We start from the raw sequence: 25,988 nt of genomic DNA on the forward strand, positions 1-25,988 counted from the left end.
AAAAGTTCTGGCAACACTGATACTAATAAAGGCAAAATTCTTCCCCAGAAGAGGTTTTCCCATTTGAGTTTCAATACGGTTTCTCCTTAACTTTCACGAGGCGTCGCGAAGCACGCCGGGTATTTGCTAGTTTATGTTATACATTTGTCTATATCTCTCTCGATTCGTTTTGCCTATTACAAACAACCGTTATGTGAACAAAGTTATAATACCCTTGTGCACAAGTGCGCTCGGGTATAAAAAGCCAAGGTCTAGATGTATCACCCTATAGGTATGTTTCGCACTTTTACGACATAAAGTAAATAATTAAAAGTCCATACGCTATACAACTCCTTTCAGCAGCATTTCTTTTGCAATACTATTGTATGTATAATTCGTGACTGCTCAAGTTTCACTCGACATCCACTTAACAAAGTACTGAAAAACATTTGTACTCACTCATTGAATTGCGCAAACGAGTAATAAAAGCAAGTTGAATTTGTCGAGCCCACCAACTGTGGTAAGTTTTGTTTCGCTTAGCTAAATACGGGATGCTGTATACAGATGTGGTTTTGTGCCAACAGTTTGTTCCTGTTTTTGAAGATGTTCGTGCGAGTGAACGCGGATGATGCTATGACGCCTATAAAAAGTTCACTAGTACATGTACTTAAGAGCATGGAAGGTCGCTGTCACTCATAAAAAGTTAACTGTCAAAAAGCGGAAGCCACTCAAACCGTACATGTCGTATACATAACGCCAGCAAACACCTTATCCTCCCAGATGGTTGAAAGCAAGCGTGTCATCCATCCCCTTAACGCCAAATGTACAAGCAATTAAGCGGTTTGGTGTGCCACTTTGTAATATATTCGGAATAAAAAAAAACTGCAAATAGCGGTTAAGTGAAAAGGCGTGATATGTCTGCATAAAAGTTAATAAAGTGAGAAAGTGGTAGCAGCACAATTCAAGAAATACGATTAATATACTTATTTTCACATTAAAAATATAGTTGGAGGTAAAGCAGAGAAGTGATTGTAGTGAGTTAAAAAATCGGGAGTTAAAAAAGGTCGTTTTACTGCCCGAAGGAAATGGAATAATTAGTTGAGCCAAAATAATTGCTCTTAAAAAATTGATGTTACTGGAATAGTAAATTAACGTTTCTATACTTATTGAAACTGATTTTAAAAAATGGAACATAATTATACAAGAATGATAGAATACAAGATTGCGCCGATCAGAGAGGATTTTTGAGAATAACTTTTGTGTGACGTCACACTTGTGCAATTGCGAGAGAGAAATGCCAAAACGTGAGCAAGAATGGAAGAAGAAGAAAAAATGTTGCAAGGAAAACGTAAACAAGTTGCACCAGTGTGACGTCATGCAAACAACGATTCTGTCAAATTCGTTAAGAGAGGAATAGCGGTCCGAGATCGGCGCAACCTTTGTATTCTCTCAATCGTGATAATTATACAATCTAATTGCAAAAAAATAAAATAACATTAAAAAAATAACTCGTGAGGACTTGTGTTTCTGGTGAGATTTTCGAAGCGGCGTTAATTCTTTTTGAAAATAAATGCTATCTGGTCAAAATTTTTCAGTCATTTGATCTCTTCATTATTTTAGTCTCAACCACTGATTGTGCGAGAAAAGTCAAAATTAATATGTGGAGAGTTATTAAAATTTTTGAAAAGCATGCTAAGTTAAATTTAAAGTCGGAGAATAGACACAAATAAATTACGTCACATCAACACATACATACGTAATTTAAATTTTTATATTGCATCACAACTTGTCTTTTGCTTTAAAAAAGTCATATTCGTAAACTTATGTATTATATATATATATATGTGTAAATAAGAGTTTAGTGCCGATTGTGAGACTTTACTTCTGCCACGACAAGGGTTTAAACGCCAGTGCTTTCTGATGTTAAAAGGCCCCTAATATGGAATTGTGTTTGTGAGACCCTTTAACATGCCAAACGCAGCCGGGAAAGAAGTATATTTTGTAAACAAATTAATAGTGTTATATTACACTAAAAGTTAATTTACTGAATTTACATGCTGCAAATATAAAACACCTACATATAACAAAATTATAACTGCAAGTAACAATTAAAGTGTAGTAGGTTATGATTTTTAAAAGCCTATGCACTTTACAATAAATCTCCCTGAATTAACTCAGATTTTGTGGAGACATTAATATAGAACTTTACGCCTATAAAATCGTACAAACAAAGTACGAAATTTTTTATTTTATATTTCAAGAAAAAAAGGGAGAATGCTCGTAGTAAGGTACAATGAGCCGTATGCATGAAAGCTAACCAATTGCTTTTTTCTTAAAATTTCATACCTTTCACCTAAATTTATTTGAACAAATCGAGGAAAAGGTCTGAAATTTTAAGAAAAAGCCTTTGCATAGTTTTTATGCATATGGCCCAATATGTCTTGGTTTATAGTACGTTCCGATTTTTTTAAATTGACATGCCATTGTTTATTATTAAAAATTATTTGCGCGTTTCAAATCGTCGTGTAATAATGGTTTCTAAGTTGAGGCACTTATAGGCGGAATCCGCAAAAATGATCTCATTGGGCCGGCCTAACACTTTGCTGTTAAAGGACTTTTTTATACAAGAGCTAAAAAAAATTTTCTTTCATAGTTACATCTTTAAAGTTAATTTCAACGGGCAAATCCGGAGTACGTAAAAAATATATATACATTAGATGGGTTTAAAATTTTTTTTTTTGGAAATTCATAAACGCTACCTCAAATTATTGTTATTTGTGATAAAAAATGAGAAACGTGTTTTTTTATTTTGAAAAAAAAAAAAATTTTCAGAGGTCGCGCTGGTCGGTTTTTTTATAAAAACGCTGATGTTCTCAATTTTTTTATTTTCTTGACATGTTAAAATGCAGCTAAAAATGTGGTTTTTGCATATAATTTCTGTGGTATTATTGGGGAACATTTCCTTAATTACATACCTGTCTTGGTCAGTTAGAATGGGCCTAGTGCCCGAAAATATACTCTCGAAAAGAGACTAGTAAAATTAAAACGTTGATACTGAACGATTTACGCGTTGTCATGGGTTAGAACTTGTTACCAGGGGGTTTCTGGGGTTGCTGATTACGAATCGGATGTCAAATTTTCAAAATAATAATAATCTGATGTAGCGTTTATGAATTTCCAAAAAGAGTGTTTTTATGAACCACTTTAATATACATATATAAATAAAGAGTCCAACTATGCATTTGAGCATAGATAAAAGTTAGTAGCGATATAGAACTGACTACTTAGCACTTAAGGTCCTAATTGATTGACCACACCTCTCATTGAATTTACAAATGGTGTGCGCCTTGATGTGGGGACTCAAAAGAAAGATCCTACAATTTGATTGTGGCTTCCTACAATAGGCGTATTATGAAACGGTGAAAATGGCAAAATAACTGTTATTATGTATTAAAAAAAAATTGAGTCGGTGCTTAAAAAGTTCGTATAAAACAATACTTGATGTCATGTCATCCTCTTGATGCCCTCTACAATGATCTTTCTTGTTTTTATATATATACTAGCTTGTACCCGCGGGTTTCACCCCAGGTTTTTATACAAATATGAAAAATAATTTAATGATGTTATATTTTAGTTTTATGCCCATTTTATTATAGCTAGTTATTTTTTAAGCCNCCCACGTTTTTATACAAATATGAAAAATAATTTAATGATGTTATATTTTAGTTTTATGCCCATTTTATTATAGCTAGTTATTTTTTAAGCCAGTTAAGGTATTTAGGCCGTTCAAAACTATGAAATTATAAAATCTCGTCTGCGCGCTAGGCATACGAAAGATATCAATCCCTCTAAGTTTACCTTAAAATGGTTCCAAGGATACGACCCGTGAACTTGTAACCTTCTTGGAGCTGCCACGGCGGTCTCTAATATTTCCAACTCAAATTTAGTAACCTGGCCTTGATAAAATACCACTTCTCATTACTGTAGCAAATGCCTCAAGAGGTATGTATGCATCATGAGAGCTTTAGATTATAAGGCCGAACCCGGCTCTTCCTTTTCCATTAAATGAAATTTTTTCTGTCAGTACGTCACTTATAAAATAAATCTCCATAACAAATTTAAAATACTTGCAGAGATTTTCTATCCTTCCAGAGGTATGTATTAAGAATTTTTTAGTATGAATGGGAGGCGACATGCCTCCTTTTTTAATAACTCACATTTTTTCCATGAGCAATTGATACATTTTGTATACACAACTCCATACCAAGTTCCAGTATTCTTCCACAAATAATTCCAGAGATATGTGGCAAGAAAAAGTCAATTTGTACAGGAAGTGTCACGCCCCTTTTTCTTATAACCCTAATCTTCTTTCATGAATTTAGAATTGATTTTACATACCCCAGTACCAAGTCCCAGTGAACACCTCTGTAGAGTGGAGCCAAAAAACAATTTTTCCGAATTTACAAACGTAATAGCGCGGAAAACTTGCTGTAATTAAAGACAAATAAAACACAGAAAAAATTTTGGAATTGATGAATATCTTCCATTCGGGCAACGAGGTCAAAGTTTTAAATTTAAGAAAAATTAAGAGAATATTGTTTGGTAACGAAATTTTGTATGCCTTTTTGTTTCATAATGTAAATGCAGCACTTAGCCCGTTTCATAGAGACTAGAAACGAAACATAACTCACCACGAGTAGGTGGCTGCACTTTGAGTTCCCCCCCCGCCCTACCCAACCATCTAACCATATTCTACCGGGGTAGGCACTCGAAGTGTTACCAATTAAAAATGCTATAATTTTGTCTACTTTGGCTATTTTTATTTAAAACATCAGGTCATCATAAAAACATGTTAAATTTTAAGAAAAGTGAATTACTGTTCGATGTAGCCACCTTTAGCGCGATTAATAGCATCGTGTCTGTCCGGGAATGCTTCACATTCTGCACGAATGTGGTCTAGTAGTCCATCAGACTACATTCGTGCAGCATCTGAAGCACTCCCGGACATACTCGAAGCTATCATTCGCGCTAAAGGTGGCTATATCGAACAGTAATATACTTTTGTTTTTAAACTTGACATGTTTTTATGATAACCTGATGTTAAAAACAAAACAAAAAATTTACAAAATTATAGCATTTTTAATAGGTAAACTTCGAGTGCCTTCCCTGTATAAAAGTACATATTTACTGTGTAAATGCAAAGTCTGATTTTGTATCAAACTTGGGCATGTTTTCCCTTGATTTTAGAGTCGATCTGATCAATCCATCTCTATTTTCAACTCCCACCACTTTTTCTGCTGACAATGTTACCAGTTTTACACAACGTTCCACAGCTTGCGTGTGACAGGGAAAATTTCGAAAGTCCCACTGTGGAATCTCTTGTGATTCAATTAGTCGAGAAATTTCCTCGTTTGGAACGTTCCTTAAGAGTGGTGGTGAAACGAGTATTTGATTACTCCAATGAATTAAATCACTGTATTCAGAGGCGCCAAAGTTTAACTTCGGAATAATAAAGTTGCGTATTCCAGACTTCTTTTTATCATGTGCTTTGCTAGTCCGAGCCTCTAAAATGCACCTGAATGCAATCTCTCTAATTTGCTTTCTTTCATCCAGACACATGGACAACAGCAAGTTCTCCGGATGCGCGAAATAAGCATTATTTTGTATTACAGGATGGACAACCTCCTGCAACGTTTGTGTTAAGCTTTTTGATGCCTGTATCATCAAGAAGAGATTTTTAGGTCCATCTAATATTGAGCTATGTTTTTATATAGAAAACCATACTTGAACATAACATGTAAGAGTAAATTCAACTATTTGAATTAAAGCAGTAGAGGGTTTTGGTGTTGATATATACAATCTGAGTATGTTATTTGCTGTTGTTAGCCAACGGGAGTGAGAGATTAAACCTGGATATGCCTTAGCAAGATCAAGAGGACATTCCCCTATTTGAATAGCTTGAGAGATGCGCAAAAGATACTTTTGATCTTTGCTGAGATCATTAGTGTCTACATTCGGCAGAAAGCCATCAATGATTTTAAATTTGACTACGGGTAATATATTACAATTTAAGCGTGCCTTTCCAATTGGCCCGGAAAACGACTTTGGTCCAGATGTGGGACCATCTAGATATTCAAAAACGTGTCTAAATGGAAGTTCGTTAAGGTGTAACATGCAAACAACCCATTGCACTTCTCGTTGTAAATAAGTTTCTATATGATGAATAACACCGCTTTTCCAGCCAGTATTTGTGTTTGTTCCATCACATCCCACAACATCCAACTCTTGAAGGGAAAGAGAACATCGACTGACTAGATCGAATATTATTGCCTCCTTTATATGTTTTGCGCTTCCAGATTTTGGTACAACATGGCTAAGGTATCGAGACCCAGGTTCTTCATTTAGAGACACGTGTTCTTCTGTAATAGTACGTCTAAAAAGCTTTGAGCCTGCTATCTCGATGTTCAATGTCTTATCTTTGCGACCATCAAAATATAAGCCTCGTATAGAATCGGTGATTTATATATTCTGCTGCAAACTTGTCCTTATTTTCTGTTTTTCTCTTCTGACTTTGCTTCGATCTGTTACAAAAGCTTTGTCTGATTCGGATATGACTCCAACATCAACAAGTGTACTAGATATGATTGCTGCGGCTGCTCTATCAGAGACACCATATCGGTCACATACCAAAGCTGTATTTTTTAAATTAAACGACTTATCACGAGATAATGTTGAATCTTTAAAATAATCTGCTATTCTTTTCGGAGGCTCAAATGTTTCCCCTTGTGAAGGAGGTGGCTGACAACGAGTCGGTTTAGATGACTGTCTTTCTTCATCTGTGTCGTCACCAAATGATAGTACAACGGAAGAACTTACTTTTTCCGGACATAAGCGAATGGACTCCTTTTGTTTTCTTTCAAGTCGCCTGTTAAGTTTCACAGATGTTTTGCGAAGAACGCTAGAAATTTTGCCCTCTCGGTTGGTTCTTTGATCATACATAAACTTTAGTTCAATGGAGGGAATTTTCCTCGACTTTACGCATACACATGTTACATTTACGGGATTTGAACAGACGCAAAGAGCAAAAGACCTGTCACAAGTGCAGTTTAATGTCAAAGCGCACTTGCAGGTTGCCACACCAAACAACCATGCCAATGAACTTCTAAACTCTGCAAGCTTTAATTGATATGTTGAGCCCTTATTTTGTTGTCTCTTTCGAATGACTTTTTGACATTTATATACTTACTGTGATAATCCTGAATTTTTTTGATAATTCTATTCTTTGATACTACAGGAATATAAGCTTTTTTGTAAACTGCTCGATCTTCTCTGACACAATGTTAGCTACATCAGAAAAACATACATTTGTCCTATTAATTTTCGACGAAAGATTAAATCTTTCCTCATTGCAGCATCGTAGAATATCACCATTAGTAGGAAGTGCAGAGTTTGGCAAATCCTTAGGATTGCCAATTAGTGGACATTCAAATGAATGTCTTGTTATAGGTTTCCGTTTCTGAGTAGTAACCTCCATTTAAAGAAGAAACTCAATAAATTAATATTTTAAATAAAGTTTTGCGATATATTGGTATTTAGTGAATCACTAACAAAAAACAATGAGAAAAACAAAATTTTATTTTATAGTAAAATGGAAATGCAAACGCAATGGCAAAACCTTAATTAAGTGAGTCAACTTCAAGAAATGAGTCTCAATACATTTGTAACTGTCGCTGCTAATATCAAGTATCTAATATCAAGAATTCTCGAAGGGAAGTGCGAACTTGGTTGCTTCTAAAATTAACTCTATGCATCGTTGCAGGGAATGTAGAAATTTAGCTTTCCAATATATGTACATACATACATATGTATGTAGTAAAAAATACCGTACCAGAACAGACTCGGTAAATACTCCACATTTTACAGGTAGCTTTACTTAGTGTATTGGGTAAAGTTTCTATGAATTTCTTAACAGCAATATGAAAATTTTACCGTATTCTACTGCAAATTTGTGTGTACGTGAGAGTTATTGTACTATTCTAACGTTTGTCTATAGGAAATTTTCGAAGTAATTTGTGATTGTGTTTGAGATTTGAAAACGAAAATGTAATTGTATTGGGAGCATAGAGTAAATTGTTCTAGTAGGGTGATGTGTTTATTTTTTCCGCAGATATTTCTTAACTGATCGTAAAGCCATTATGTCAGCTTCATTTATTCCAAAAAAATATTGCTTAAATTAAAATAATCTGAATCTCTTAATTTTTCTTAAATTTTAAAACTTTGGCCTCATTGCGCGAATGGAAGCTATTCATCGATTTCAAAATTTTTTTCTGCGTTTTATTTGTCTTTAATTACAGCAAGTTTTCCGCGCTATTACGTTTGTAAATTCGGAAAAAGTGTTTTTTCGCTCCACTCTAATATGCAGTATAAAAAGTAAATTTGTACGGGAGGTACCATGTCCCTTTTCGAATAACGCAAATTTTTCTCCATGAGTATGGAATTAATTTTGTTTACACATCTCGGTGTCAAGTTCCAGTCCTCTGCAATAAACACATCCAGAGATATGCAGCATAGAAAAATCAATTTGAATGGGAGTTGCCACACCACCTTTTCCAATAACTCTCATTTTTCTCCATGAGTGTGGTATTAGTTTCACATACATACATACATATGTATTTCCATACCAAGCTTGAGTACTTTACCCGAAACATTTGAAGAGATATGCAATATGAAACTTTCAGTCAGTATGGGAGGTGCTACGCCTCTTTTCCAAAAACGTCCATTTTTCTCCGTGAATATGAATATGATTTCACAAAGTGTTGGCAAAATGTTAATCTGATTAACGATTAAAAATTAACGATTAGAATGTTAATCGCGTTTGACGATTAAAATTAATTAGTCGTAATCAACTGTACGATTAATGGTTAAATTTTTTTAATCGTTAATCGCTGGCTGCGATTACGATTAATTAATTTTAATCATTAATCGTTAGTCCAATTAAAAATAAAATCTGATTAAGTTGTCTAGTTTGTCCGAATTTGAAACCAAACACTAGTTATAGTAATTATTTTGTGTTTTACGTTTATAAAAAGCACATAATATAAAAAAACTATAATTATTGTTATTAGTAATACATAAACTGGAAACTTTTACATACCTGGTTTGTAAAACGTTTGTTGGTATAGATCTTAATGAAAATGCACACCAAAATACCGGATTAACTTGCTTTGTGTGCACAGGAAAATTCCAGCATAAATTAATTAGTCACCAAACCTACTTGATCAAATTAAGAGTTAATGATTAAAAATTATTTTTTTTAATCGCGGTTTTGATTAACTGTTAAGTCAGATTAAAATTAATCATGATTAACTGTAATCAGATTGAATTTAGTCGAATTAACTAACTGATTAAAAAATAAATCGATTAATGCCAACATTGATTTCACATACATATCTCTATACCAAGTTCCAGTTCTCTCCCACAAATGCTTCCAGAGATATGTATGTAATATGAAAATTCAAATTTGTATGGGAGGGGCCTTGAGTTATCGGAATTACTTTCAGTCTAAGACCATCCTTGCGAAATCCGTAGTAAGCGTAAAAATTTCGGTCTGATCGGGAAACCGGTTAAGGAAGTAGCCTATTTTTCAATCCAGGTCATAAACCATCTGTGAGCAAAAACAGGTGCCAATTCTTAAAATAGTAGTAGTAATTCTTATAATAGTAGGTCATAAGCTATCTCTGTGCGAAATTTCGTGCAAATCTGTTCAGTCGTTTCTGCTTATTAATTTAATTAAACTTTTTTAACATGTCGCAACTCTTCCAAAAAATTAGCCAATTTTCCACTGTAGGTCATAAGCTATCAGCTTGCAAAATTTCATGCAAATCAATTCAGACGTTTCCGTGTATTAATTAATTTATACTTTGTTAGCAGGTAGCAACTCTTAAAAAAAGTAGCCTATTTTCCAACCTAGCTCATAAGCTGTCTGTGTGAAAGCTTCAAAGCAAATCAGTTCACCCATTTCCGCGTATTAATTAAAGTAAACATTTCTAACAGGTGTCAACTCTTAAAAAAAGTAGCCTATTTTCCAACCTAGATCATAAGCTATCCGCGTGCAAAATTTCACGCAAATCCGTTCAGTCGTTTGCGCGTATTAATTTAATTAAACTTTTTTAACAGGTGGCAACTCTTACGAAAGTAGCCTATTTTTCAATCTGGACCATAAGCTATCTGTGCNAACTCTTAAAAAAAGTAGCCTATTTTCCAACCTAGATCATAAGCTATCCGCGTGCAAGATTTCACGCAAATCCGTTCAGTCGTTTGCGCGTATTAATTTAATTAAACTTTTTTAACAGGTGGCAACTCTTAAGAAAATTAGCCTATTTTCCAATCTAGATCATAAGCTATCTGTGTGCAAACTTTCATGCAAATCAGTTCAGTCATTTCCGCGTATTAATTTAATTAAACTTTTATAATAGGTGGCAACTCTTAAAATAGTATCCTCTTTTCCAACGTAGGTCATAGGCTATCTGTGTGTAAAACTTCATGCAAATTTGTTCAGTCGTTTCCGCGTATCAATTTAGTTAAACTTTTTTAACAGGTGGCAACTCTTATCAAAGCAGCCTATTTTCCAATCTAGATCAGAAGCTATCTGCGTACAAAATTTAATGCAAATCCGTTCAGTCGTTTCCGTGTGATGATTTCCCAAACATCCAAACATACAAACATTCACAGTTCAGTCATTTTCGCGTATTAATATAATTAAACTTTTCTAATAAGTGTCAACTCTTAAAATGGTAGCCTATTTTCCAACGTAGGTCATAAGCTATCTCTGTGCGAAATTTCATGCAAATCTGTTCAGTCGTTTCCGCGTATTAATTTAATTAAACTTTTTTTAACAGGTCGCAACTCTTCCAAAAAATTAGCCTTTTTTCCACTATAGGTACGGTGACCATCCGTCCTTTATTTCAAAGGACAGTCCTTTATTTTAACCCCCTGTCCTATATAATTTTTTTCAATATAAAGGACGCCTTTTGTCCTTTATTTCTTAAACTGTCTTTTAAATCAGCTCTGCATTTTTCAGAGGTAAATTTTTAAACATAGAATATGAAAAATAAAAATGTCCCTTATAAAATATAGTGAAAACCTTCGCCAGTTTGTTTCGCACCCAACTTAAGTGTTTCTATTTAATCGGTAATCTTTGTACAATCTATAAAGCACAGGGAAAGTTGTGCCCAAGAGCGTGTTGCACGCTGAGTTTCCAGTTCCACTCAAAGAGAACAATAGACCCTCTGCTGCACAGTGGTTCAAAACTGGCATTTAGTGTTCGTAGTTCACTGGAGCCTTAATTTTTCATTTTTTTTCATTTATTTTATTTCTATATAGTTCTAACAAAACGAAAAAAATACCCAAAAATTAATTTGAAATGTTATAAAAAATGTGCACCAAAATAAATATTTTTCTCGGTTTTTAGTAAAAATTAGTTGAAAAATGAAGGCTCCGGTGAATTATGAACATTAAATTCCAATTTTGAACTACTGCGTGCTGGCTTCGTCGTGCAGTATGAATTATGGAAAACGCATTTTGCTAGCAAAGGATGCGAAGTCCTTGGAAAGGATTTGGCTTAATTTTTCGCTACAGCAGGGGAACTTGTACAATTAAATAATATAATTAACTGGTTAATTATTAATAAATTAATTTTTAATTTATTTAATTTTTCGCTACAGCAGAGGAACTTGTACAATTAAATAATATAATTAACTGGTGATTTAAATTACGATATTGGTAAGGTACTATTATCATACAAGTTGTATGTACGTATTCCCAAATCATAAAAAAAATGTCCTTTATTTTACTTTGGTTAATATGGTCACCGTAGATATACCGTATGGGTACGGTGACCATCCGTCCTTTATTTTAAAGGACAGTCCTTTATTTTAACCCCCTGCCCTTTATAATTTTTTTCAAAATAAAGGACGCCTTTTGTCCTTTATTTCTTAAACGGTCCTTTAGATCAGCTCTGCATTTTTCAGAGGTAAATTTTTAAACACAGAATATGAAAAATAAAAATGTTCCTTATAAAATATAATGAAAACCTTCGCCAGTTTGTTTCGCACCCCACTTAACGGTTTCTATTTAATCGGTAATCTTTGCACAATCTATAAAGCACAGGGAGAAAGTTTCCAGTTCCACTGAAAGAGAACAATAAACCCCCTGCTGCACAGTGGTTCTAAACTGGCATTTAGTGTTCGTAATTCACTGGAGCGTTCATTTTTTCACTTAATTTGATAATTTTTTTTATTACAGCTTTGCACNCGGTTTCTATTTAATCGGTAATCTTTGCACAATCTATAAAGCACAGGGGAGAAAGTTTCCAGTTCCACTGAAAGAGAACAATAAACCCCCTGCTGCACAGTGGTTCTAAACTGGCATTTAGTGTTCGTAATTCACTGGAGCGTTCATTTTTTCACTTAATTTGATAATTTTTTTTATTACAGCTTTGCACGAGACCAGTTGAGCCTGATTTGTGAATTTTTATTTGATTATATTAATTTTTTTAGTGCCAAATGCAGAAAAAGTGGCAATTTAGAAGAAAATGTATTCTCCTGTTCCACTTACATAACAAAGACTAGTTAAAAACAATTGTATGGTTCCCCAAAACGAAAAAATTACAAAAAATGTTTGAAATGTAATAAAATAAAATATAGTAAAATAAAAAAAGGTTCACAAAAATACATTTTTTTTTGCTTTTTAGTAAAAATTTATTAAAAAATTAAGACTGCGGTGAATTATGAACATTAAATCCCAATTTCGAACCACTGCGTGCTGAATTCGGTGTGCAGTATGAATTATGGTAAATGCATTTTGGCAGCAAAGGATGACGGAGTCCTTGAAAAGGATTTGGCTTAATTTTTCGGAATAGGTTAATTAACTGGTAAATATTTGATTCAAATTACGATATGGGTAAGGTAATTTTATCATACAAGTTATATGTACGTATTCCCGAATAATTTAAAAAAAATGTCCTTTATTTTACATTGGTTAATATGGCCACCGTAACTATAGGTCATAAGCTATTTGCTTGCAAAATTTCATGCAAATCCGTTCAGACGTTTCCGCGTATTAATTTAATTAAACTTTGTTAGCAGGTGGCAACTCTTTAAAAAACTAGCCTATTTTCCAACCTAGATCATAAGCTGTCTGTGTGAAAACTTCCATGCAAATCAGTTCAGCCATTTCCGCGTATTGATTTAATTAAACTTTTATAATAGGTGGCAACTCTTAAGAAAGTAGCCTATTTTCTAATCTAGATCATAGGCTATCTGTGTGCAGGCTTTCATGCAAATCAGTTCACCCATTTCCGCGTATTAATTAAATTAAACATTTCTTACAGGTGGCAACTCTTAAAAAAAGTAGCCTATTTTCCAACCTAGATCATAAGCTATCCGTGTGCAAAATTGCATGCAAATGAGTTGAGTCTTTCCGCGTATTAATTTAATTAAACTTTTTTAACAGGTGGCAACTCTTAAGAGAGTAGCCTATTTTCCAATCTAGATCATAGGCTATCTGTGTGCAAACTTTCATGTAAATCAGTTCAGTCATTTCCGCGTATTAATTAAATTAAACATTTCTTACAGGTGGCAACTCTTAAAAAAAGTAGCCTATTTTCCAACCTAGATCATAAGCTATCCGTGTGCAAAATTGCATGCAAATCAGTTGAGTCTTTCCGCGTATTAATTTAATTACCCTTTTATAATAGGTGGCAACTCTTTAAATAGTAGCCTCTTTTCCAACGTAGGTCATAGGCTATCTCTGTGCAAAATTTTATGCAAATCCGTTCAGTCGTTTCCACGTATTAATTTAATTAAACTTTTTAACAGGTGGCAACTCTTAACAAAGTAGCCTATTTTTCAACCTAGATGATTGGCTATCCGTGCGAAAAATTTCATGCAAATCCGTGCAGTCGTTTCCGCGTAATAATTTAATTAAACTTTGTTAACAGGTGGAAACTCTTAAGAAAGTAGCCTATTTTCCAATCTAGGTCATAAGCTATCTGTCTGCAAATTTTCATGCAAATCCGTGCAGTCGTTCCCGCATATTAAATAAATTAACTCTTTTAACAGGTGGCAACTCTTAAAAAAAAACAGCCTATTAACCAATCTGGTCCATAAGCTATCTGCGTACAAAATTTCATGCAAATCCGTTCAGTCGTTTCCGTGTGATGATTTCCCAAACATACAAACTTTCTCATTTATAATATTAGTAAGATATTTTTTAAGTACTATCTGGGGCCTATTTCATAAAAGTGACAGGTGTGAAAATTGTTGACTTTTGTCGAATTGTCGGCGAATTTTTTCCTGTTTCATAGACGCCTGTAGGCAACTGTGACAATTTTTGGAAAGCGACAGTGACAATATTGGAATATTGGCGACAATTGTCACTCTGACAAAATTGTCACGACAACAGCGACAAAACTAAAAGCTCAGTTAGTCTACACTTAACTTAATTTAACTTACCGTAAGAAATTATCAATGATTACTCAACACGTCAACTTAAGCCAGAAGCGGAAATATTTTGTTTTTGTATTTTCTCTTTTAGCTCTTTGACAGTTTGCCGTCTAACATGGCACATCAAAAAAATTAATGCAAAAAATATGTTTGCGCACATTTAATTTTGAGAAATACAAAAACAAAAATCTGGAAAGCCTGATTCTCTCACCGCTATCAATTTCCGTAAGGCCGTAACTTAAGAATCGAAAATCTACAAGTTCTTAAGTTGCTTACGTTAAGTTAAGTTTTAACTAACCGCCAATACAGTTTTTCATACAACAGGTTGGCTAAAATATTAAGTTACGGAAATTAAGTCTAGACTAACTGAGCTTTAAATAGCTTCGTCAGTAAGTTATCACAGGAGAATTTTGTACGCATTTCAATACTTTTCAATGATTTGTAAAAACTAAAATAATGCAAAAACAGTTATTATACATATATGAATTAGATACAAATTTCATATGACTGGCGGCAATTTTGTCAACGACAATTTTAAAACCCGACAACGACATTTTTGTCACTTCTTAATGGAATTTTTCATGGAACTGAAACCGGGTTCCACTATATGAAATAGGCCCCTGAACTGTTAACAAATTACCTAATGTTTCAGTCAGATTATAGCAGTTAAAAAAGCAAATAATTTTTTGGCAAAAATAAAAGGCTTTGCAAATAACATGTTTTATATCCCATTATTTTAGTATAATAATGTGCAAATTTGAAGAAGCGCCACTTTACCGAATATCTAACTTGTGAACATTTATTATTTCTTTCGGTAATGTAATGTATATTTATAAATACTGTAAAAGACCTACATATATGCACACATTTAAAGTGAACATAAAGGTTATTAAAAAAAAATTACGTCAATTGAAATGAGATGTAGGTAGAAATTGCATAAACATTGTGGAGCGTAAAAAATGAAGAAACGATGAAAGCAGCGCAAGCAGTTTTACCAACAAAATCCAGGACATAAAATGCAAAGAAAAGTATTGACGTTGGAATCGTCTTCATACAGCGCACCGAAGGGAAGTGAAAAGAATGAGGCAGTCATCAAGCTTCTGCCATCTGCGACTTATGTCTTTGATAACCTTTGGATTGGTACTTGGCTCGCAAGTTCACCTACTGTGTGAGTATTTCTCTAAATCATAAGTATTTGGGGTAAGAAAATATATATATGCGTAGATATGTACATATGCATGGCCGTAGCCTGAGTCATATATATATATATATATATATATATATATATATATAGATACATATATATATGTATGTATATAAAAAAGGGATGTGCCGTATATCCGGTAGATATCCGGAATCCGGCTTATCCGGACGTTTTTCTGTTATCCGACTATCCGGCCCGATGGTTCGCAGAGATACCTCATTGCCAGTTTAAACAAATTTGGAAAATGGAAATTAAAGTAGACTAGTTTAATATAAGCATTATAGACTTTTAGAAGTCAATTTTTGAAATTATAAGCTAAGACTTTAAGGGGATTGAAATTTTATTGATAATAATGAACATTTTACTTCGAAAAAAAGCAAAGCGCCTCAAAAATAATCAAAATTTTGATTATTTTGTAAATTGTTACTTAATATGAATTCAAATTCATGTATCAGCACTTATTACCTAAAAAGCGTAATTTTTTATATTTTTTACTTACTAAACTGCGTAAGTTAGCTACATTTTTGGAATTTCGTTTTACTATAAAACCTTCAGAATAAGGAAAATGTGGTCGCTGACTTTCTTATGAAGATCAAATTCTGGTTATGAGAAGGCTAAGTTTCGTTACAAGAGTTGTACACTTTTTCTTACCCATATGAGAGTATTATTCTTTTTATGAAAACAAATATCTTTGTATGAAGCTTTAATTCTTTTCATGAGTGTTAAACTCTTTATTACTCTCCTTATGAGTACTAAAGATTTCATATGAGACATTTAACCCCTGTTACGAAATTATAAATCTCACAATGAAAATGGAGCCTTGTTTTTGAGTGTTTCATACTCCATTTCACATTTGTCATTCGGTAGTGTGCGCGTATATCGAAAGAGCTAGCATGCAAATAATATTGTTTGTATTAATTAAGAATTAATACTTTGCAGTAAGGTAAAGATATATTTAGATGTTATTCCGAAGTTTTGCAGTGAATTAACTATATAATTTTTCAGAATGTCATCTAAAATTGTGCAAACTATTGAACATGGGGAAATATGCCTTACCGCTGTGCTTACAATTGGGAGAATGTGGGAACTCTATATTGTCCAAATACTAAAAAAGTCTCCTCAATTCAAAAATTGCTGAGAGATGCGAATTCAAAGCCAGAGGCAAATTGGACTACCCAGCCTTGCACCAAAAAAAGGGAGAATTTTAGAAGCTGCTGAAGAGGACTTACATGCCATGGTGCTATTATATAATCAACAGAAATTTCTGCATCGTGACCTTCATTCGAGTCGTTCTGAATAGGATTAAAGCTGTTATATTCTGGACGAATAGATTTTTGATGTACATTATCTATTATTTTTAGAATATTGTTTAAAATTCGCAGTAACTCTTTTATTGGCTGCAACACTCTTGGACGTGTTATATTTTAGTTTAAGATAAATCTTCTGAATTTTCCCTCGCAAATTAGTGGATCTTTTAACTTTTTTCCAATTAAACTTATCTATTTTGACATATTAACACTAAAACAAGGTATGTTGGCTGACAGAATGTTTTTCTTGATATAAGTGAACCTCTGTTGTAGTTTTAATGAGAGCAATGATTCTATTGTACTCGTAACAGTTTTCTTATACGTGTTTTACNTAAGGAAAATGTGGTCGCTGACTTTCTTATGAAGATCAAATTCTGGTTATGAGAAGGCTAAGTTTCGTTACAAGAGTTGTACACTTTTTCTTACCCATATGAGAGTATTATTCTTTTTATGAAAACAAATATCTTTGTATGAAGCTTTAATTCTTTTCATGAGTGTTAAACTCTTTATTACTCTCCTTATGAGTACTAAAGATTTCATATGAGACATTTAACCCCTGTTACGAAATTATAAATCTCACAATGAAAATGGAGCCTTGTTTTTGAGTGTTTCATACTCCATTTCACATTTGTCATTCGGTAGTGTGCGCGTATATCGAAAGAGCTAGCATGCAAATAATATTGTTTGTATTAATTAAGAATTAATACTTTGCAGTAAGGTAAAGATATATTTAGATGTTATTCCGAAGTTTTGCAGTGAATTAACTATATAATTTTTCAGAATGTCATCTAAAATTGTGCAAACTATTGAACATGGGGAAATATGCCTTACCGCTGTGCTTACAATTGGGAGAATGTGGGAACTCTATATTGTCCAAATACTAAAAAAGTCTCCTCAATTCAAAAATTGCTGAGAGATGCGAATTCAAAGCCAGAGGCAAATTGGACTACCCAGCCTTGCACCAAAAAAAGGGAGAATTTTAGAAGCTGCTGAAGAGGACTTACATGCCATGGTGCTATTATATAATCAACAGAAATTTCTGCATCGTGACCTTCATTCGAGTCGTTCTGAATAGGATTAAAGCTGTTATATTCTGGACGAATAGATTTTTGATGTACATTATCTATTATTTTTAGAATATTGTTTAAAATTCGCAGTAACTCTTTTATTGGCTGCAACACTCTTGGACGTGTTATATTTTAGTTTAAGATAAATCTTCTGAATTTTCCCTCGCAAATTAGTGGATCTTTTAACTTTTTTCCAATTAAACTTATCTATTTTGACATATTAACACTAAAACAAGGTATGTTGGCTGACAGAATGTTTTTCTTGATATAAGTGAACCTCTGTTGTAGTTTTAATGAGAGCAATGATTCTATTGTACTCGTAACAGTTTTCTTATACGTGTTTTACCATTCTACGTCTCATAAGGGCATATTTATAAGTGCTTTTATACTTTACATATTACAAGAGTTTTCTTATAAGTATCATAACAATTAACTACTCATATGGGCATTTTTTTAGGAGTATAAATCAGAGTTGAAGTTTTATAAAAAAAGGTTCAAGATGGTCTTATTATGAGATTTAAAGGCTTACTAACTCTAGTAGCATTATCATCTCATAAAAATAGTACTATGAGACCTAATTTAAGTCTTTTTACAAGAATTATATTATGCGGTTATCCAAGTATGTTAAAAGAGTCTTATGAGATCTTTTCGTAATTTGTAAGAGTTTTGTTCTGGAGAGTTTGTTAGTTGGGCTAGGTCAGCCGTTTTGTTTCTGTATTGTGTCAAACTGTTAAGCTGTCAGAGTCTGTTTATATACATATGTATACTTACATATATACAGTCACTCACAACCAGTGTGGCCGTTTTAGCCCTTTGGCGGCTAGATTTATCTACTACATACTTTTTTTGGCCACATAAATTTAAAATTGCCCCTAGCCCTTTTTTAGCCCTTTGGAGAATTTCTTCCTATTTGGCATGAAAAAGTTGTATATGCTTAATTTGATCTAATTTTTTTTCATTTATGTAAGAGATGAATTTTTAAACTACGGAAGACTGATATTTATATATATTGTATGTTCCTTACGTTTTTATACATACATACTGTAAAACTGTTAGGGCTGTTAACTTATTTATTAACGATTTAACTATAGTTTAAAATAGATAAGTTAAGTTAAGTTATTGTTAAATGGCCCATCAAGTCGATTGACCGTGTATGTTCTTGTGGTGTGATTGTACCAGCCGCTGGTGCGACTTCAAAAATTATTTGAAAATTTTATGATTGTACCAGCATGCTGGTGTGGTGCAATTAGCTCAATTTTCTAAGTGAAAATTATTGTGACGGAAATTTCTTCACTAAATGAGTCAAAGCCGTGTTTGTGGAAGATTAAGTTCACGATATTGCCGTTGTGAATTAAAAAAAAAAAACAATGTCTAACAAAATGGTAGAAAAATTATGAAATTTCGGCTCTAATTATTTCGATCTTCATTTGTAAAGAAATAAATATTGTACCAGCATGCTGGTAAGTTATATGCTTCGAGCCTGATATTACAATCACTTGATGGAGCCAGCAAGCTGGTGTCCTATTTTATACAAAAAGGTTTTAGGTATACCATTAAGCTGAAGGTACATCATTTTATTTGCTGCGGCGTTGCGTTGATCCGTTGGTGCGTTGACGACGTTGAAAAATTTGCTGTTACACACCTTGCGTTGTGCCGCTCATTGTTTTGTTAACAAAAAACAGCTGATAAGCATATCCACACGTGTTCAATTTTATCTGACATTGACGGCGTGACGCATTTGCCGGCGAACGCATGTTGTGTATCTTCGCTTTTACTTATTGAAAATGTTTACGTGTATACTTATATATGTATATGTAAGTAAAAAATTTTAGCTACCATTTTTAGCCACAACGACTTTTTTAGCCCTTTTTTTAAAGGGATTTGGCTACCACTAAAAATAATTCGCGGCAACACTGCTCACAACATTAAGTATACGGTGATTTTTTGGAATATGCGTAACCCCATGTCTCCACCTTCTACAGATTCTGTTAAAAAAGCTATTTTAAGACAGAAATGTCAGGTGGATACCGCAAATTTCCACTGTTAATCCTGTTAAATCTGTCTTGCCGAATTTCTCACCATCGCTAACTTAACATCAGCTGTCGTTTCGTGTTTGACAACTCAGTTTTAATTTTATCTCGCCATTTACATTGGGTACAGACCGATCTGATTGGCTTTATTACGGTTGCCAGACGTACTGGTTTTTCAACTCTTGAACTGATTTTATTCATTTCTTCAATCAGTACGCTAATGTCCTGATTTTTTTAAATTTTGTATTGATTTGTACTGAATTTTCAATTCAAATAAAATACTTTAGGATTTTCTTAAGGTTTTGAAATAACGTTGGAGCTTCCTTAAAGTGTACTGTAAAAATTAAGAAGAAACTAATTGTATTATAGTTACGGTTGCCAGACGTACTGATTTTATCAGTACAGTACTGATTTTTCAACTCTTGAGCTGATTTTGTTGTTTCTTCAATCAGTACGCTAATGCCCTGATTTTTTTAAATTTGTACTGATTTTTACTGAATTTTCAATTCAAATAAAATACTTTAGGATTTTCTTAAGGTTTTTAAATAACGTTGGAACTTCCTTAAAGTGTACTGTAAAAATTAAGAAGAAAATAATTGTATTATAGTTGAAATGTTTCAGATAATGTTTGATATGCTCAAGAAATTAATACAACAAAAAGATCAATCGTATTATGGGCATATCGCCGGGTCGTTACATCCCAGTTGCGATAATATAATGAAGCCTAAATTATTTAAAAAGAAGGCTGGTTTTTTTGTCGAGTGTTAGTTATCTCGAAAATACCTTTCAGTTTAATAACAACAAATATGAATATTCGAATGGCTTTTACCTCTAACTTACAATTCTTTTTTCACAATTTACTGATATTGTAAAAGAGCTTTGCATACAAGACATAGAGTTAGATACTCTTTTCAGCGAATTCTTAGTCTTTAAAAGTTTTGCGTATTTGAGGAAATTAATTTCAGCAATGAGGAAATATGGATGATGTCCTTAAATAGTGGTACTTTTCCACAGTTTGAAATAATCATACCTATTACAGTATCCGACGGATGCTGTCCGCACGGATCTAATCCGATTCGTACTGTCATAACAATCGAGTGTTAAGGATTAGATTATTGCGAATGACATCCGTGGGTACATGCCTTCTCCGGTCCCCAGGATGTCATTCGCCTAGATCTAATCCTTCAAACTCGCTTGTTATGATAGTGCGTATCGGACTAGATCCGTGCGGATGACACACTTAAACGAAGCAACTGAGAGTATTAAGTTTGCTTCCTGGCGCAAAGAGAGAAACCTGCTTCTAATTAAAATTTTCTTAAAGTGAACTTCAAATTAAAAGTAATTTTTAAATGAAATGTATAGAATTCTTTGACTATTTAAACACTGAGGATGGAAATGATCTCGTTATTGTTAATCAAAAATGTCAGTTTCCCGACAGCAATTTAAGTGAAAAATGATTTTAGATTTTTTAATTTTATATGGAAATTGACAGAAAATAAAAAATAATTTTCCACTTAAATTGTTTGTGAAACCGGCTGTTACATTCATAATTTTGCTTTGAATAAAAATGTATTGAAAAGTACTGATTTTTTTAGCATGAAAAAGTCTAACGTACTGATTTCGCGCATAAAAAATCTGGCAACCTTAGGCTTGATGTAATTTTGGATATGATATGTTAAGACAGCAAGTTGCCCAAATAAGAAAATGGGACAAAGTTAAAACAGAAATCTGACAGATGTTAAGACACATTTAGCAGAAAACGGAGACGTGGGGTAATGTTTTCCATGCTAAAAATATTGGTACATTTTTTATTAGAATATGGCTTATTAAAAATTTCTTACACATTTTGATATGTACTTGGATTTATGTTTTTTAAAATATAAGCCATATTAAAACAAGTAAAAAAGTCTAAGTTCGGGCGGAGCCGAACATTTGATAACCGGCGCAAGTATTAAATATAGTTTTTTGCACCTTTCCGAAAACTACCGCTACATGGTAAGCAGGATTTCAATAATTTTTAACGCTTTGCTTTTATGTGGCAAGCACAATAATCATACCGAGTTTGGTACAAATTGATCGAACGGTTACCGAGATACACATATGAGGTCACAAGTGGGCGGTGCCATGCCCATTTTCCAAAATTTTATCATAAACGTAGTTTTTGATAAAGAATTATTGCAAATATCAATTTTAAATAACTTAGCTTCGGTATTTACTGATTTATCGAAGATTTCGTATTTCTCTAAATTACCGTTATATGGAATGTGGGCGTGGTTATAGTCCGATTTTAAGGCCGTTTTCAGCCGTTTGGTATGCTGCCCCAAGGCTAATAACTGTGCCAAGTTTGGGAGAAATTAATTAAATTAATACACATGTAATCACATGTGACTACGCCCATTTTCCAAGAAACTATAATATTCTTATTTTAGAAGGCATTATAGATATCAATTTTCAGTAAATAAGCTTCACTAGTTACTGAAATATCGCAGCTTTCGTATTTCTGAAAATTACCGTTATATGGGAAGTGGGCGTGGTTACGGTCGGATTTTAACCATTTTCAATACCAACCTACCTTGGGTAAAGGGCAATCTACATACCAAATTTCGTTGAGATATCTAAATTTTTGCTCGAGTTATCGTGTACACGGACGGACTGGCATGGCTTAATCGATTTCTCTTTTCATTCTGAGCATTTTTGTATACATTTGTCTATATCTATCTCGATTCGTTTGGGCTGTTACAAATAACCGTTATGTGAACAAAATTATAATACCCTTGTGCACAAGTGCGCTCGGGCATAAAAAATACACAACTTTTTTTACATGGAAAACATTGCGAAATTAAAAAAATCGCCGTATACTCAATTTTATGGGAAACTCTATTAGTCTAAGATCCGAATAAGGCACGATCTTCACCCATCTGTTTAATGGATGAAATCTATTTTGTATGAAAATTAACACGTTAGTAAATAATTCGCGAGTGGGTTGGCTGCAAAAATCTAAAAAACAGGTACGCTTTCAAAACAAAAAGTTTAATTTTTTCCTTTGTTGGCACACCTATGTTTTATATAGGATTCTATTCGCTATCTTTTAATAAATCGATAAATATAAGAGTAACTCATTTTCATACAGTGTAACTGTTAGACGAGGAATAAATATTTAGATCGCTGAAATAGAAAACAAAACAAAAAGCTGAGTTCAAATTACGCTGTGCAGGTTGTAAATTTTGAGCAAAGATTTGAAAGTTGAACTCACTTAATTGGGACGTTCTAAATTCAATGGCATCCCCCATTTTCCCAAATTGGCTCCGGTTTTCGAGACAAGGGTGCTTGAAAGTTTGATTAAATTTTAACTATTTTATGAATAACTCCCTCAGTTTTGAAGTTATTTTACTAAAATTTTGCACATAAAGGTTTTTTAATATTACCTTAATTATTTCTTAAAATTATCGGAATAGGTTCACTTTAACATATAGCTCCAATACAACTGATTACTCAGATATGTGTTTTCGCGCTATAACTCTAACTTCAAATCTGAATAACAAATTGTATGCGTGCTATATGTTAAATTTTTACCTAATTAATTGGAGGAGTTATAACTAATGTGACCAACTATTTCATAGCTCAAAGAAGTACAGCTTAGGTTGGGTTAACGCCGCGAGCCGATTACGAAATTTCGAATGCGGCTAATTTCGATCCCTGAGCCTCGGGAAGGTTGGACTGTCTAAAATAAAGTGTGGATATGATTTCTCTTCATCTTCCTCTTGACAGCTGATACAAAAGGATCAGTCGAAATTCTTAGTCTCACCGCATCAATACCAATCGAATAATGGCCTGTCAGAACCTTCATCACTAGCGCTTGAGAGGTAACGTGCTTTAAAATACCCTATAAAAACATATGTTGCAGCAGACAAATGTCTTCTTTTCCTTTCTTACGTCACAAAAGAACCCCGTTTCCCTTAGCCTAATAGCACTTCGTGCCGCGACAATTCTGTCAATATCCGCAGGCGCCGTGTTTAACATATGTATGTTGAGAGCCAGTCCGCTAATTCCTGTTTTACAAGTGCAGCCTTCTCTAGTGTGCTCCACCACAAGGTCTCCTTGAAACAATTTAAGCTTAAATCAGGTTTCTTAGAGCTAATGAATTAGTTTTTACCGATAGCTCCCCTACAGCAGTACAAGGCAACCGACACCTTTCCTACCCTTTCCCCAATGTTAGGCTTCCACGACAGCCGCCGTTACCTGGTTCATGTAACCTTAAGCCAGGCCAAAAAGGGTGTATAGAAATCGTCCCTTAACCAAAAGTTCCACATCATCTACATAGGCGATCACTCCCCATCCCACTTTTTCCAGTTCCTATAGGAGGTCGTTTGCAGCTGCAATTCAGAGCAGGGGAGAGAGAACACCACTTTGTGGAGTGCTCCTATTGACTCTGCACTGAGTGCAGACGCTCCCCCACTCCGACGTGATAGCTCTGTCACGAAGTATATTATGAATATACTTGACTATTGCCTCTGGAGTGACATTTTTGAAGGCCCTTTCACGTCTCAGTCACGAAGAATCGCATTTCTTATGTACAGATCTATCAGTCTCTCAAGCGTTTTCAGCAAAAACGAAGAGACTGATAGGCCTAAAATCCCTAGGGGAAACATGAGAGCCTTTTCCGGCCTTCGGGATGAACGTAACACTGACTACCCTCCAAGCCTTTGGATGTACCCGATTCTCACGCAGTTCGTATAATTAGGATCTAACCAATTGCACGACACCTTCAGAGCCCTTTGCAGCTGCGCAGGTATGATGTTTAATGGATGGGATCCCGGACTTTTTAAGGTCTCGAAAATCCCGGGACTACTTGCCAGGGATTTGTAATTTGCACTGATGGCAATAATAGAAACTCCTTTTCTTGACCAGAATTGGCTACATTTCTTTTTTATTTAATAATTAATATTTTTTTATAAATGTGTAGCTCATTATACGTTTAACACCGCGTGATAGTAAATTTTAAACACAAATATAAATTTTTTCGCGAAACCATGGGCCAAATACAGTAAAATTGCGTTTTTAGTTTTTCACTCTGACGTCAGTGATTCAAAAATTATTTAAAGAATTCAGAGAAATGTGGTTAGAGAAGAAGTATGGGTATAAAATTAATGAGGAGATCATGTAGAGTTTAAACAGATTCAAGTTTCTGGCAGTGATCGGACTTCTACCACATTGTGGTAGATCTGCCACTTTTTTGAGGATCTACCACACAAGGTCAGAAATCTACCACATATTTGCTTTTTTGAGTACCTAGTTTTATTTTTGCTCGACATAATTTTCTTAATTTTAAGAGCAAAAATTGTCCAACACTAAACACTATATGGTAACAAGAATGATATAATACAAGATTCCGCATTCCTGGCGGCGATGAAATTTCTCAAGTAAAAGTAAACAAAGCCCATAGAATAAACTGTAAAATAGTAAATTTTCTCAATAATAAATTTTTCGGCGGGAAACGTGGTTTTATTATGTTAAATTTTAAAATATATGATTTATAGAAAGAATTAATAGCGGAAATTAAAAAAACGGCGATTTTTGTGAAAGTATTAGCAAATTTCAGTGCATCTAAAGTTTCTAAGACGTTGTTTACACTTACTTGAGAATTGTCAAAATCGGCAAATCCCAAGTAGCGGTTTCTGTAACGTGCCACATTTGTTCGCGCCATCGTGATGTGATAAAAAGGAACGCTGGCAGCACTCCGCAAGGTTGCAAGAAAATGTATGTTCGAAAAATATCTTGATATGGAAGGAACCGCTTTACACTTTCAAGGAAAAAAATTGCCAAAACTCAATGTAATTTTTAGCAACTTCAATCTTGCACTTTGTTATACTAAAATTAATTTTTTTTTAGAGTCTAAT

At 33.8% G+C, this 25,988-nt stretch overlaps 1 protein-coding gene across 1 annotated transcript in view; it reads left to right on the forward strand.

The window, feature by feature from the left end:
• Positions 1–517: 517 nt before the first annotated feature.
• dpr18 (defective proboscis extension response 18) overlaps positions 518–25,988 on the forward strand; it is a gene marked incomplete at its 3' end in the record, with an annotated part of 204,664 nt that continues 179,193 nt past the window's right edge. Inside the window, exons 1-2 of the mRNA XM_017613081.1 lie at positions 518–1,122; positions 15,224–15,651. Of these exons, the coding sequence (XP_017468570.1) occupies positions 15,564–15,651 (88 nt within the window). The remainder of the gene's footprint in view (positions 1,123–15,223; positions 15,652–25,988) is intronic.

Source organism: Rhagoletis zephyria, unplaced genomic scaffold, assembly GCF_001687245.7.
Source record: "Rhagoletis zephyria isolate East Lansing unplaced genomic scaffold, Rhagoletis_zephyria_1.1 Rzeph_scaffold_00609, whole genome shotgun sequence".
Lineage (NCBI taxonomy): Eukaryota > Metazoa > Arthropoda > Insecta > Diptera > Tephritidae > Rhagoletis > Rhagoletis zephyria.